General features: G+C 20.5%; 4 protein-coding genes across 4 annotated transcripts; 3 read left to right on the forward strand and 1 right to left on the reverse strand.

The window, feature by feature from the left end:
• Window positions 1–329: 329 nt before the first annotated feature.
• Window positions 330–3,542, forward strand: PGAL8A_00156200 (transportin, putative; the record flags this gene model as incomplete). The annotated part of the gene is made up of 1 exon (XM_028675110.1): window positions 330–3,542. The coding sequence occupies one exon, from the start codon at window positions 330–332 to the stop codon at window positions 3,540–3,542; it is 3,213 nt and encodes a 1,070-aa protein (XP_028526675.1).
• Window positions 3,543–5,405: 1,863 nt separating this feature from the next.
• PGAL8A_00156300 (acetyl-CoA synthetase, putative) lies at window positions 5,406–8,081 on the reverse strand (the record flags this gene model as incomplete). Its single annotated transcript, XM_028675113.1, has 1 exon — window positions 5,406–8,081. The coding sequence occupies one exon, from the start codon at window positions 8,079–8,081 to the stop codon at window positions 5,406–5,408; it is 2,676 nt and encodes an 891-aa protein (XP_028526676.1).
• A 1,590-nt stretch (window positions 8,082–9,671) lies between these two features.
• Window positions 9,672–10,900, forward strand: PGAL8A_00156400 (conserved Plasmodium protein, unknown function; the record flags this gene model as incomplete). The annotated part of the gene is made up of 3 exons (XM_028675114.1): window positions 9,672–10,073; window positions 10,228–10,593; window positions 10,727–10,900. The coding sequence occupies 3 exons, from the start codon at window positions 9,672–9,674 to the stop codon at window positions 10,898–10,900; spliced, it is 942 nt and encodes a 313-aa protein (XP_028526677.1).
• A 960-nt stretch (window positions 10,901–11,860) lies between these two features.
• Window positions 11,861–12,379, forward strand: PGAL8A_00156500 (6-pyruvoyltetrahydropterin synthase, putative; the record flags this gene model as incomplete). Its single annotated transcript, XM_028675115.1, has 1 exon — window positions 11,861–12,379. The coding sequence occupies one exon, from the start codon at window positions 11,861–11,863 to the stop codon at window positions 12,377–12,379; it is 519 nt and encodes a 172-aa protein (XP_028526678.1).
• Window positions 12,380–12,446: the final 67 nt, after the last annotated feature.

The raw sequence follows: 12,446 nt of genomic DNA on the forward strand, positions 1-12,446 counted from the left end.
TTTTTTTTTTTTTTTTTTTTTTATTATTTAGATTTAATTTTGAAATTTGTATTTTATTTATATTTGCTTAAAAAAGCATAAAAAAAAAAAAAAAAAATTTTCCCAAAATTTTTATTTAAAAAAAATATATACAAGAATTAGATTTTTAATATAATTAATACATCTATGTGTTTATATTTTTTAGAATGTTGTGAAAATTTATATAAAATTTAATTTTTTTTTTTTTTTTTTTTTTTTTTTTTTTTTTATAAGTACTTCAAAATTTTTATATTCTATTACAAAAAGATAAATAAACATATATATATAAATATATATATGCATGTAAAAAAATGCATAATTGCTGTTTTGAAAATAGTAATTCTTATATGGAATGGAAGCCAAATGAAAAAATATATAAAACGATAATTGAAGCCTTAACTTCATGTAATAGTTCGAATAATACTGTACAAACTGAAGTTACAAAAGTTTTAAAAGACTTAAATGAAAATGTATCTGATGCAGCATTATATTTATTACATATATTTATGAATAAAGAAGAAAAAAATGATGTTAGACAAGTAGGAGGATTGTTATTAAAAAATTACATAAATTCAAAAAATAAATTTTTAACAAATGATATTTTAAAAATAATAAAGAATGAAATTTTTAAATTAGTGGAAGATGAAGTAAAAGAAATAAGGAATACTTCAGGTTCTGTTATAACTACAATTTTAACAAAATACGAAGGAATAGAAAAATGGCCAGAAGCTTTATATAATTTATTAGTTTTAATAGATCGCGGAAATAATGATGTTGTTGATGGTGCATTTCGCGCTATTATAATAATAATTGAAGACGAATTAATGAATAGAAAAAGTACTGATTCTCTTTTTTTTCAGTTTTGCAAAACACAACTATTACAGAAATTATTTTCTTTTTGCTCTCCACAAGAAAAAAGCATAAAAAAAAAGTATGCAGCAGAATGTCTCGATTTATTTATAACATCTTCATGCTTTACTCTCAATGGGGTATTTGATGATTATTTTCCACAATTGTGGGAATGCTTAGGTTATTTAGCATCAGAAGAAGATACTCAAATTTTAAAAATTGTAGTTACATGTATGACAATTATAACAGATACTCGTTATTCTTCAATCTTTAGTAATTTGGATGCTATTATTCAATTTATGGTTAATGCAACTAATTCAAATGATAGAAAGGTTCAATTAGAAGCTTTAGAATTTTGGCCAGTTTTTATAAAAGATAGAAGTTATATAGCTTATTCAAACTGTAATAATAATAAAAATGACGTAAACAAATCGGAAAATTATATTGATGAAAATGTATATAAAAATATAAATGATTTAAGAAATGAAGCTTTAAAAACATTAAAAAATTATTTACCTTATTTATGTAAAATATTAGTAGATAATACTGTATACACAAAATGGGATTACTTAACCATGGATGAATCTCATTTTCAAAATGACAATGCAAATGTACCAGATTTAATTCAAGATATTACACCAGAATTATATAACAATAAAAATAATGATATAAATCAAGATGAAATTAAAATGAATAAATTAAATAATAATGATAATAATAGTAATAATAATATGAATGATACAAGTGATATAAATAATGAAAATTTAGATGATTATAGTGATGATGAAAAAAATGATGATATGACAGCAAGAACATGGGGAAATGATTGGACTGTTAGAAAAGGAGCAGCATTATGCTTAGATTATTTATCTAATGTATATAATGATGATATATTAGAATATATTTTACCTCATATAGAAGAAAAACTGATGAGTGATAAATGGAATATAAGAGAAAGTGCTGTCTTAACCTTAGGTGCTATAGCAAAAGGTTGTATGTATAGTTTATCACCATTTATACCTAAAGTGTTAGAATACTTAATCAAATTATTAAACGATGAAAAACCTTTAGCAAGAAGTATTTCTTGCTGGTGTGTTACAAGATTTTCTTCTTGGATATGTCATCCAGACAATTGTGATAAATGGTTTGAACCTGTTTTATTAAATTTACTAAAGAGAATTTTAGATAGCAATAAGCGTGTTCAAGAAGCAGCTTGTTCTTCATTTGCAAACCTTGAAGAAGATGCCTTGGAATTACTAAATAATTATTTGCATGAAATTGTTCATACTATTCAACAGGCATTTCAAATATATCAAGCAAAAAATTATTTTATTTTATTTGATGTTGTTGGAACATTAATTGATAGTGTTAATATTGTAAAAGAGAATAATGAATTGGCCCATCAAATTGTTAATTCTATCTTATCCAAATGGAATAATATTCGTATTAGTAGTCCATATATTATTGCCTTAATGGAATGTATGTCCTGTATAACTAGCGCTTATGGTAAAGAATTTTTAAAATATTCTCAAAATGTTATAAGAACTTGTATAAAATTTTTAGTTTTACTATATATTGATTTAGAAGAAGAAATTAAATATTATTACTCTAAAAAATCAGGAAATTCCATTTCTTATATTGTTAATAGGAATAACATTTCCCCAACAGCTAGCGAATTATTATCATATTATAAAATAACAAATGAAGAATATTTTACCAGTATAAAAGATATTGATTCTATTTCACCTTCGAAAAAAAAGGATTTAATTGAATGTAGTTTTGATTTATTATCTAGAATATTAAGTGTTGTGAATTCTAATATTATGAACATTATAAGTGAAAACGAATATAATTTTATACCTTTAGTTCATAGATATTGCTTAAAATTAGAAAATATAAAATTTGATGGTATGAATAAGATAAATCATGATTTTAAAATTCTTAACTGTGATACATCCCTAAAAAATGGAATCATAGGTAAAGAAGAAAGCACTGAATTAGCAAAACAATTTTTAAACTTTGGAATACTACAGTCAAATTTTGCTTTAATAGGAGATATTTCAAGATTTTGCACTCAGTATTTAATATCTTATTTAAATGATATAATACCATTTTTAATTGCACATATTACTCATCCATCTACTCCAGTTTCAAATAATGCTAGTTGGGCAATAGGAGAAATTAGTATACATATTAATTCTCAATATATGGAAATGTATGTGGATGAAATTATAAAGCAGCTTATCTTTATTTGTCAGAATTCCAAATATCATGGTTGTCTCTTACAAAATATTTGTATAACTTTAGGCAGATTATCATCTACATATCCTAAAAAAATCATTTTTTATTTTCCCCAATTTTTAAAAACTTGGTTAAAAATTATGTCTCATGGAACGCAAGAAAATGAAAAAATAAATGCGCTTAAAGCTGTTTTGGACACTTTATATCTAAATTTAGATATTGCAGCTGAAAATCTAAAAGATATTGTATATATAATATTAAAGTATAAATATGTTTCTCAAAATTTGAACATCTTTTTTCATCAATTTTTATCAACAATGAAACAAAAATATCCTAATCAATGGAAAGAAATATATCAACCAACTAATGATTCCCATTCATCTCCTATTCCAAATGATATGCTAAACGATTTGAACGTTAGATTTAACTTATAACTTACCTATTTCTATTATTATTATTTATATTTGTTTGTATATGTATTTTTAAATCATATAAAAAATTGATATATTAAGAAATATTTATAATAACGTTAATAAATAAAATATTAAAAAAGAAAGATAAAATAATGAAATATGAAACATGCTTAAAAATAAAAAAAATAAAAAAAAAAAAAAAAAAAAAAAAAAGATTTTTTAAAATAAATAAAAATTTATATGCTTAATATACGTATTGATGATAACTTTCATATTTAAATGGTATTTATTTTATTATATAAACTAATACATATTTATATGTGCACATACATTTTCTATTTATAAGAAAGTTTTGTAAAAAACAGTATATCATTGTAGTAAAAATATGTATATTTATATAGAAGTATAAACTTTCAAATATCGTATGTATAAAAAAGGAAAAAAAAAATGTTAATTTTTAAAATAGAAATATAAAAAGTATATTATCAGAGAATATATAAAAAGATTTTAAAATAATATGTGACTTTAAGAAATTTTAATTAAAAACATTTTCATGATGCCGTATTATTTATTTTAATGATATTATTGTTAATTATAAATATTTATTTTAAATAAGAGAAAGACAATTCCTAAACAAATTGCATATTTTTTTTTTTTTTTTTTTTTTTTTTTTTTTTTTTTCAAGACAATTTTTTTATTAAGTATGCTAAAAAGAAAAAATAGAAGAATAAATAAAAAAAATAAATAGGTTTAACAACTATATACATTAAATGAGAATTTTTCTTTTAGAAATATATTCACAATTTTACAAAAAGTTTTTTAAAAAAATATTTACTTCTTTATTTTATATACATGAGTATATTTTAGTTCTTCATGATTTTAATTATGTTTTCATATATAAATGAAAATATGCTAAATATAAAATATATGTTTTATTTTTATAATAAAGCATTACTTTATAATTTGTTTTTTACATAGTGATGAGTGTGGTATTATATCAAGAAACATTTTTTTCCTTCTTTTAACAATATTTTTGATATATTCTACTATCTTTAATTTGAAGAAAATGTTAATATATTAACTACCATACTTTTCATGAAATATGCTTACGAATATTCTAATATTTGCATAAATTCATAGTTTCATTTTATATAAATAAAAGTCACATTTTTTAAGAATAGTTATTTAATAATATTAAAAAAAATCTTAATATAAAATAATATTTTTATCATACACAAGTATGTAAATAAGATTAATATTATAAAATAAAAAATAATATGCAGAATAAATCTATTCATTTTATCTTTATAAAATGTTCATAGTAAAAAAAAAAAAAAAAAAAAAAATTAGTAAATTTTAAATTTTAGATTACGCATTTCAACTTCCCATAATTTTTTTTTTTTTCTATATAAATGCATTTGTTTATGTAAAATTATTAAAAATATATATTTATAAATATATTTTGACATTAATGTTTAAAAAAAAAAAAATTAACAAATGTATAAAAATAAAAAATAAAAAAAAAAGTAGAATTAAGTATATATAAATGCACAAAAATAATCATATTATGTAGATACTTTAAAAATAAACTATAAAATCCTTGAAAAAACTATATTATCTATATAAATTTGTTATTTTATTTTTTTTTTTTTTTTTGACAATTTAAATTAACTTGTTTATGACAAATTATTATATATATGTATATTTATATGTTAAAATAATATTAGATAGGAATAAACTTTAAGAATTTACCAACTCCACATTTTTAATGTTAAAATTTTCTTGTATAAATGCATTCACAATTTTTCATAAAGCACTAGTTTTAAAATAAACCTTTTTATTACTCATTTAAAATTTTTTTCTTAAAAAAGATAAAAGACATAATTATATTGTAAAATGAAAATTTTCTTTACATTCATTAAATTTATTGTTAATAACATCAATAATTTCATAATTAGCAACAGTAGTTATATCCCCATAATCATTCAAGCCGTTAGCTATGCATCTAAGTATTCTCCTAATTATTTTTCCACTTCTTGTTTTAGGTAAATCAGGGACAATACAAATAAGATCTGGAGTAGCAATAGGTCCTATGACTTGTCTAACCTGTAACTTTAATTCTTCTATTAATTTTTCATCAGTATATGTTTTTTTAAAATCTTCCAGATCTTCTATATTATGTGTGGAAGATAAAATGACATTCTTCTCATTAGTAACCTTTCCATAATTTTTTAAGTCTCCTTTTTTTTTAACAACAAAACATAAAATTCCTTCTCCCTTCACTTTATGAAAAAAGGAAACAACAGCTGCCTCAGCGATATAAAAATGTTGAACTAATGCATGTTCGATCTCAGCAGCTCCTAACCTATGCCCTGAAACATTTAAAGTATCATCTATTCTACCAGAAATCCAATAATAACCATCTTCATCCCTATATGCACCATCCCCGGTAAAATAGTAATTAGGACATGTTGCAAAATAAGTTTTAATTAGCCTATTATGATTTCCATAAACTGTTCTTAACATTCCCGGCCATGGACTTTTTATGCATAATAACCCACAAACATTTGGACCTTTTAATGGATTTAAAGTTTTTGAATCTAAAATTTCTAATTCAACTCCAAAAAAAGGAAGAGTAGCACATCCTGGTTTTAATTTAAATAAATTGGGTATTGGTGCAATAACAATTCCACCTGTTTCGGTTTGCCAATATGTATCAACAATAACACATTTTTTTTTTCCAACTACATTATAGTACCATCTCCAAGTTTCTGGATTAATAGGTTCTCCTACACTTCCTAAAATTCTACAAGAAGATAAGTCATAATTTTCTACCCAGTGATCTCCATGTTTCATAAGAGCCCTAAGAGCAGTGGGAGCTGTATAGAATTGCGTTACTTTATGAGTTTCTATCATATTCCAATATCTACCACAATCTGGATATGTAGGTATAGATGAAAATAAAACAGTAGTAATTCCATTTAATAATGGTCCATATAAAACATAACTATGTCCAGTAACCCATCCAATATCAGCAACACATCCAAATATATCATTTTCAGTTACATCAAAAATATATTTACAAGTTGTATAAGCATACAATAAATAACCAGAAGTTGTATGTGCTACACCTTTGGGTTTTCCTGTAGAACCAGATGTATATAACAAACAAAGAAAATCTTCACTATCTACATATTCAATAGGACAATAAGGTCTCATATTCTTCATTAATGATGATCCATCTACATCACGACCTTCTTTTAAGGTACAAATATTTTCATCAAAATTACTAGGAATATTTTCCATTGTTTTATTTTGAAATTGTTTTTCTTCCATATCTTGGTACTTCGGAGATGCAATACTTTTACATTTTATGTCATTATTATAACTACATAATTCTTCTCCATTATTTATTATGTCACCACTATTATTTGTTTTTCCATTTTCATGGATTCTAAAACTTGTATTGTCTGCTTTAGTGCACACGTTTTGTGGATATAAAGTTTTACTACATATACTATTTGGTTTTAAAATAGTTTTATCTGGAGTCTTATTATTCATTGCATAAATGTCCATATAACTTTTTTCACTCGTCTCACTTTTTGAGATAATATTCAAACTATTATTATTTATTTGATCAGACACATTTTCATTTATATCGGATCCATTGTTTTTTATTTTTGAACTGCTACCAGATATCTTGATAGAATCTTTAATATTTTGGGAATCAATACTAGCTGAATGATAAAATTGATTTTGCATTGGAGTTTTCAGGTATATATTGCTTTCATTTATTTTCATTTTATTTTTAAAAACAATACACTTCTCTATAGTTCCACATAAATCCATAGCAGCATCAGCAATTTTCTTTAATTTTGTTAATTTACCTCCCCTTAAACCAAAATCACAGGTAATTAAAATTTTCGATTTAGAATCAATAATTCTATCACTTAAGCTACCTGCTGAATACCCAGCGAAAACAACATTATGTATAGCACCTAATCGAGCACATGCTAACATACTATAAACTAATTCTGGAATCATAGGTAAATAAATAGTTACAGTATCTTGTTTTTTAACACCATATATTTTTAATAAGTTTGCAACTCTACAAGTATTCTCTAACAACTTTTGATAACTTATTTTTTTATATTCATTTGGATTATCCTTTTCCCATATAATAGCTGTTTTATTGGGATGTATCTCGGCCCATCTATCAACACAATTTTCACAAGCATTTATCTTCCCATTAACAAACCAACTTACATTTCCCTTTCTAAAATCACCTGAATAAACTTTAGTAAATAACTTAAACCATCTTAAACTAGTTCTCCCTATATTCCCCCAAAACAATTCTGGATTTTTTATACTTTCTTCATACATTTCTTTATATGATTTAAAATTCTCTATTTGATTGTTTCCCTTTTTATTTTCATCTTCGTATAACTCATTCACTGGATAAGATTTTCTATTAATAAAAATACTTTCATCAATATCAATAGAACTTATTTGTCCTGAATCTATTTTAGAAATATTTCCATGGCTATTTATATTATTCATTATGTATATTTCAGATTATCTACTATATTTTTAAAAAATTTTGTTATTTTTTTTTTTTACAGTTTATAAATTGAAACGTTCTAAAATGTTATTTCTTTCAAATCTTTTTTAATAATTCTATATAAATGCAAAAATATTAACAAATAATTTCAGCATCTCTTCCTTTTTTCCCTTTTATATTATATATATAATAAAATTAAAAAAAAAAAAAAAAAAATAGAATTAATAGTATATAAATAACAATATTAAATAAAAAATATAAAAATAATACTGTAAAAATAACATTAATATATAAATTAAAAAAATAATAAATGTATATGAATTAAAAAAAAAATGTTATTGGCATTAAATATACACTAGTACAAAAAATTATATAATCAATAATAATACGTAAAAAATGCAAAAAAAAAAGAAATTATATAATATATAATTAAAAATCATACTTTTCTTATATTTTATTTTTACTACTGAATGCTAATATAAATCATGTTATATATGTTTTTCTTTTATATGTAAATATAATCAAATAAATCAATTTATGAATCATTCATTTTTATAAGCATTATGATAATAATGCATTTATTCCATCATGTAATTTTTTTTTTTTTTTTTTTTTAGTACATAGTCAAAAGAAAAAATTTTCCGAATTATATTTTTAAAATAAAAGAAATAGTTAAATTTTACAGTATATAAAAAAAAAAAAAATTAAATAAAATTTATGAAAAATATAAAGAAAAATTGAAAAATTATAATATACAATTTTATTTCACATAAATATGTTTAAATTATGTTACTAAAAATAGTATCTTTTATATAAAACAAAAATTAATTTGATATTTTAAAATATATTTTATATTTAAAAAAATAAAAAATGTATTATTAAAATTAATTTTTATAACTATCCTTGTATTTTTATAAGAAAATTATAATAATTTGTATTATAATACTTATAAATATCATAATGTAAATGTAAATAAGTAATATATATTTAAAAATTTAATTATGAATACACATTAAGTTTATATGCAGCATGTGAAGAAAACCTCATTATTCAAATAAAAGTTATCTATTATTTTCTTAGTTTAATTTTTTATTATTTACATATTTTTTGATGTATCAAGTTTAATTTTTGTACTTTCACAAAAAAATGTTTTTTTACACATAATTTTACTTATTTGAAGAATAACTCATTCTTTTCATTTTTTTTTTTTTTTTTTAAATTAAAAATATAATTTTTATAATAGAAAAACTATTTTATAATTAAAACATGAATCTATGAAATAATTAAATCTTTAAATTTTTAATCTACTATGGAATATATGATTAAAATAGCGTACTTAGTAGTACATGAATATTATTACTATTAATTTAAAAAGGTAACAAAAAAAAATGCAAAAAAAAAAAAAAAAAAACAAAAAAAAATAATCCCAAAACATATTCTGTTTTGTGAATAGCATAAATATTAATGTGAAAAATAGAATAAATTAAAAAAAAAAAAAGGTTCCTAAATTAAGGTATTAAAAATATATAAAGTGTAAAGTGTTTAAAAAGAGTGAAACTAATCCAAATAGTAATATATAAACAGTAATAATGGAGGAAGATAACATAAATGAAATTAATAAAAAAAGAAAAACTGATAACAAAAAATATTTAAATTATTATTTGCATTCTAAGAGATTATACACAAATTATGAAAATAACCCACCTTTTATAAATTCTCAGTTCAATAATCAAATTAAAAGTAATAAAACTTTTAATGTAAGTGTAGATCATAACAACTCTTCTCAACAACAAAATTTAAATAAAAATATAAACCTAAATGTAAAACCAATTTATAATAACAAATATAATTCTAATAATAATAATATTGATTATAATGATAATAACAGTTATGGCATTAATAATAATAAAGGAAATAAAATTACGCATCATCCTTTTTTAAATAAGAGCTCAAAAGATAAACCAGATTTCACTGATGATGAATTAAATAAGGTAGTAAATAAAAATATATAATAAATTTTGTTCTATTTTTTTTTTTTTTTCTTTTTTTTTAATTTTAAAAGCTTAACACAATAATTAACTGTTGTCTAAAATATATATATGTGTGTGTTTTTTTTTTTTTTTTTTTTTCTATTTATTATTTAAGGCTTTTGAGTTAGAATTACCTTCAAAAATTTTTATTAGTGAAAGTTTAAAGAACAATTATGCTGATGATATTAATATGAAGAAAAAGATGAAAAAACAGAGAACAGATAAAGTAGGTTTATCATCAAATGAATATAATAGTTATAAAGTAGAAATACAATCTAATGTATCTTATGAACATGCTAAAAAATTACATCAATTATGGAATATATATGTAAATGAACTACTTGAACTATCAAGTAATAACGAGTTAAGCTTAGATACAATTAATGACATGGAGTTAAATGGGGCATACGTAGAAATTCATAAATCTCGCTGTTCTACTTATATTGGAATAAAAGGAATAATAGTCTTAGAAACACAAAACGTAATTATATAAAATTTTATTTTATAAAAAAATTTTAAAATAAAATAAATATATACATAATAAACTTATTTTATGAAATTCTACATAATATAAAATATATATAGATATTTAATAATATACTTTTTTTTATTAGTCATTTAAAATAATTACTCCAAAAAATAAAGTATTAATATTACTAAAAAATAAATCGGTTTTTATAATTAAAATAAAAGAGAGGCTTTATTACTTACATGGAATTCAGTTGATGCGAGACCCAGCTTTAAAATCATCAAAGAAATATAAAATGTTACAAAGTAGAATCATTTAACATAATAGTATTTGTATAAGAAATCCATTTTTTGTTAATTCTATTTTATTTTATTATTTTTCTATATATATATTATGAAAGATGTTTTAAAATTAAGAAAAATTATTTATATAATCAATTATATTTAAAAAAAAAAATAGAAATGTTTTATTCCATTTATTGTACTTTTTTCTTTGTTATTATTTTCATTAATATAAATATATAAATTTTGTAAATTTTAACCTCTTTTAAAAAATATTAACATATATTTTTTATATTATATATATATAAATTTATTTTTTTGAAATTTTTATAGTATAGAAAATAAATATTTATTTGATTATTTTAATTTAAAATATTATCAATTTATTATTACAATTTAATTTTATTTTTATCCTTTTGTTAATTTTATTAATAATGAAATGAAAATAATTTGTTTAACAGTATTTTTAAGAAAACATTTAAGTTTTCAAAAATAATATAATTTATATATTTTTTGTTATAAAATTTATTTTTTCTTTAAATGATTTTTTTGTAAATACAAAAAATATAGTTAAAATAAATTAATTTTTCAATTTAATCTAATATTTATTATAATAGAATTTTTTTTTTTTTTTTAAAGAGTATTTATTTTACATAAATATATATTCCCCATAGAAATAATACACCATCATTTCTTTTTGAACTTCCCAAATTTTTACAAGAATTCAATTCTCTCATATATATAAATATATATATAAATTTTTTTTTTGTTTTTCTTTCATTAAAACTGTATTTACCTTTGGATATTATAAATTGTAGAAAAATTAGAAATATTTTAATTATTATCTATTTTTTCAGAACATTAATTTTTTTTTTTTTTTTATAACCATAATTACTTCTCTTACTTTTGAAGAACTATTTTGTACGTATCTATGTTTATACATTGATACTTCTTAAAAGTAAATAAGTAAATGTATTTATTAAACAAGAATTGTTACAATGGACAAAAAATTAATTAATTTAGAAAATGTTGTTTCAGAAGTTTTAGTTGAATCACCATCATTTTCCTTTAATTGTGCACATTTTATTGCTTATAAAGGATTTAAAGAAAAACTACATGGACATAATTATAAAGTTTCTTTAAAAATGAAAGGTTCTATACAGAATGATGGTTATGTAATAGATTTCTCTATTTTGAAAGATGTAATTAAAAAAATTTGTAAAGAACTAGATCATCGCTTTATATTACCTATTTATAGTGACGTTTTAAAAATTGAGAAAGTGAATAATAACATAAAAATTACATGTGAAGACAATTCAGAATATTCCTTCCCAGAAAGTGACTGTGTTGAAATACCTATAAAACATTCTTCCTCAGAAGAAATTGGAAATTATATTATAGAAAGAGTAATTGAAGAAATAGATCTATCATTTTTAAAATCAAGAAAAATTAATTATATTGAAATGTGTGTAAGTGAATCACCAACACAAAAGGCTATATTATATAAATATTTGTAGATGTCATATATATATATATTTTAGGTAAATATTTTTTTAAATTCTAGGACACACTCTAAAGGAACTA

The sequence above is a fragment of the Plasmodium gallinaceum genome (genome assembly GCF_900005855.1).
Source record: "Plasmodium gallinaceum strain 8A genome assembly, contig: PGAL8A_v1_65, whole genome shotgun sequence".
Classification (NCBI taxonomy): Eukaryota; Apicomplexa; class Aconoidasida; order Haemosporida; family Plasmodiidae; genus Plasmodium; species Plasmodium gallinaceum.